This window comes from Numida meleagris, unplaced genomic scaffold (assembly GCF_002078875.1).
Source record: "Numida meleagris isolate 19003 breed g44 Domestic line unplaced genomic scaffold, NumMel1.0 unplaced_Scaffold891, whole genome shotgun sequence".
Lineage (NCBI taxonomy): Eukaryota > Metazoa > Chordata > Aves > Galliformes > Numididae > Numida > Numida meleagris.
The window spans coordinates 8,332-9,488 of record NW_018365106.1 but is presented as its reverse complement, the minus strand read 5'-3'; the positions used below and the strand labels follow the sequence as shown (position 1 = coordinate 9,488).

The window sequence follows — 1,157 nt, the reverse complement described above, 5'->3', positions numbered from 1 at the left end:
GTGACAACAGCTGGTGATGGTGACAGCCACTGAGGGTGACAACCACAAGTGAAGTGACAGCCATTGGTGACGGTGACAACCAGTGAGGGTGACAACCACAGGTGATGGTGACAACCAGTGCCAGTGACAACCACCAGTGACGGTGACAACCACTGGTGATGGTGACAACCACTGAGGGTGACAACCACTGGTGACGGTGACAACCATTGGTGACGGTAACAACCAGTGATGGTGACAACCACTGGTGATGGTGACAACCAGTGATGGTGACAACCACCAGTGATGGTGACAACCACTGGTGAGGGTGACAACCAGTGATGGTGACAACCACACGTGATGGTGACAACCAGTGATGGTGACAACCAGTGATGGTGACAACCACCAGTGACGGTGACAACCACAGGTGATGGTGACAACCAGTGAGGGTGACAACCATGGGTGATGGTGACAACCACCAGTGACGGTAACAACCACTGAGGGTGACAACCACCGGTGATGGTGACAACCATCGCTGAGGGTGACAACCGCCAGTGACAGTGACAACCAGTGACAGTGACAACCGCCAGTGATGGTGACAACCAGTGACAGTGACAACCACCGGTGATGGTGACAACCAGCGAGGGTGACAACCGCCAGTGACGGTGACAACCACCAGTGATGGTGACAAGCATTGGTGACGGTGACAACCAGTGATGGTGACAACCACCAGTGATGGTGTCAACCAGTGACAGTGACAACCACTGGTGATGGTGACAACCACCAGTGATGGTGACAACCAGTGACAGTGACAACCACCAGTGACAGTGACAACCACTGGTGATGGTGACAACCAGTGCCAGTGACAACCAGCAACAGTGACAACCACCGGTGATGGTGACAAGCATTGGTGACGGTGACAACCAGTGCCAGTGACAACCAGCGACGGTGACAACCACCAGTGACGGTGACAACCAGTGACAGTGACAACCACCAGTGGTGGTGACAAGCATTGGTGACAGTGACAACCAGTGATGGTGACAACCACCGGTGATGGTGACAACCATTGGTGGCGGTGACAAGCATTGGTGACGGTGACAAGCATTGGTGATGGTGACAAACACTGGTGACGGTGACAAACACTGGTGACGGTGACAAGCATTGGTGACGGTGACAAACAC

The 1,157-nt window shown here is 53.9% G+C and overlaps 1 protein-coding gene across 4 annotated transcripts in view; it reads right to left on the bottom strand.

The window, feature by feature from the left end:
- Window positions 1-1,109, bottom strand: part of LOC110392062 — a 10,176-nt gene extending 9,067 nt beyond the window's left edge. For 2 of the 4 annotated variants that reach the window (XM_021384017.1, XM_021384019.1), the window contains exons 1-2: window positions 132-1,109; window positions 9-96 (exon numbers count right to left, since the gene is read on the bottom strand). In XM_021384017.1, the coding sequence (XP_021239692.1) occupies window positions 9-96; window positions 132-1,043 (1,000 nt within the window). In that variant the 5' untranslated portion in view covers window positions 1,044-1,109. Of the gene's footprint in view, window positions 1-8 lie in introns of all 4 variants that reach the window. The other 2 variants (XM_021384020.1, XM_021384018.1) reach the window with 2 other exon arrangements.
- Between the last annotated feature and the right edge of the window lie 48 nt (window positions 1,110-1,157).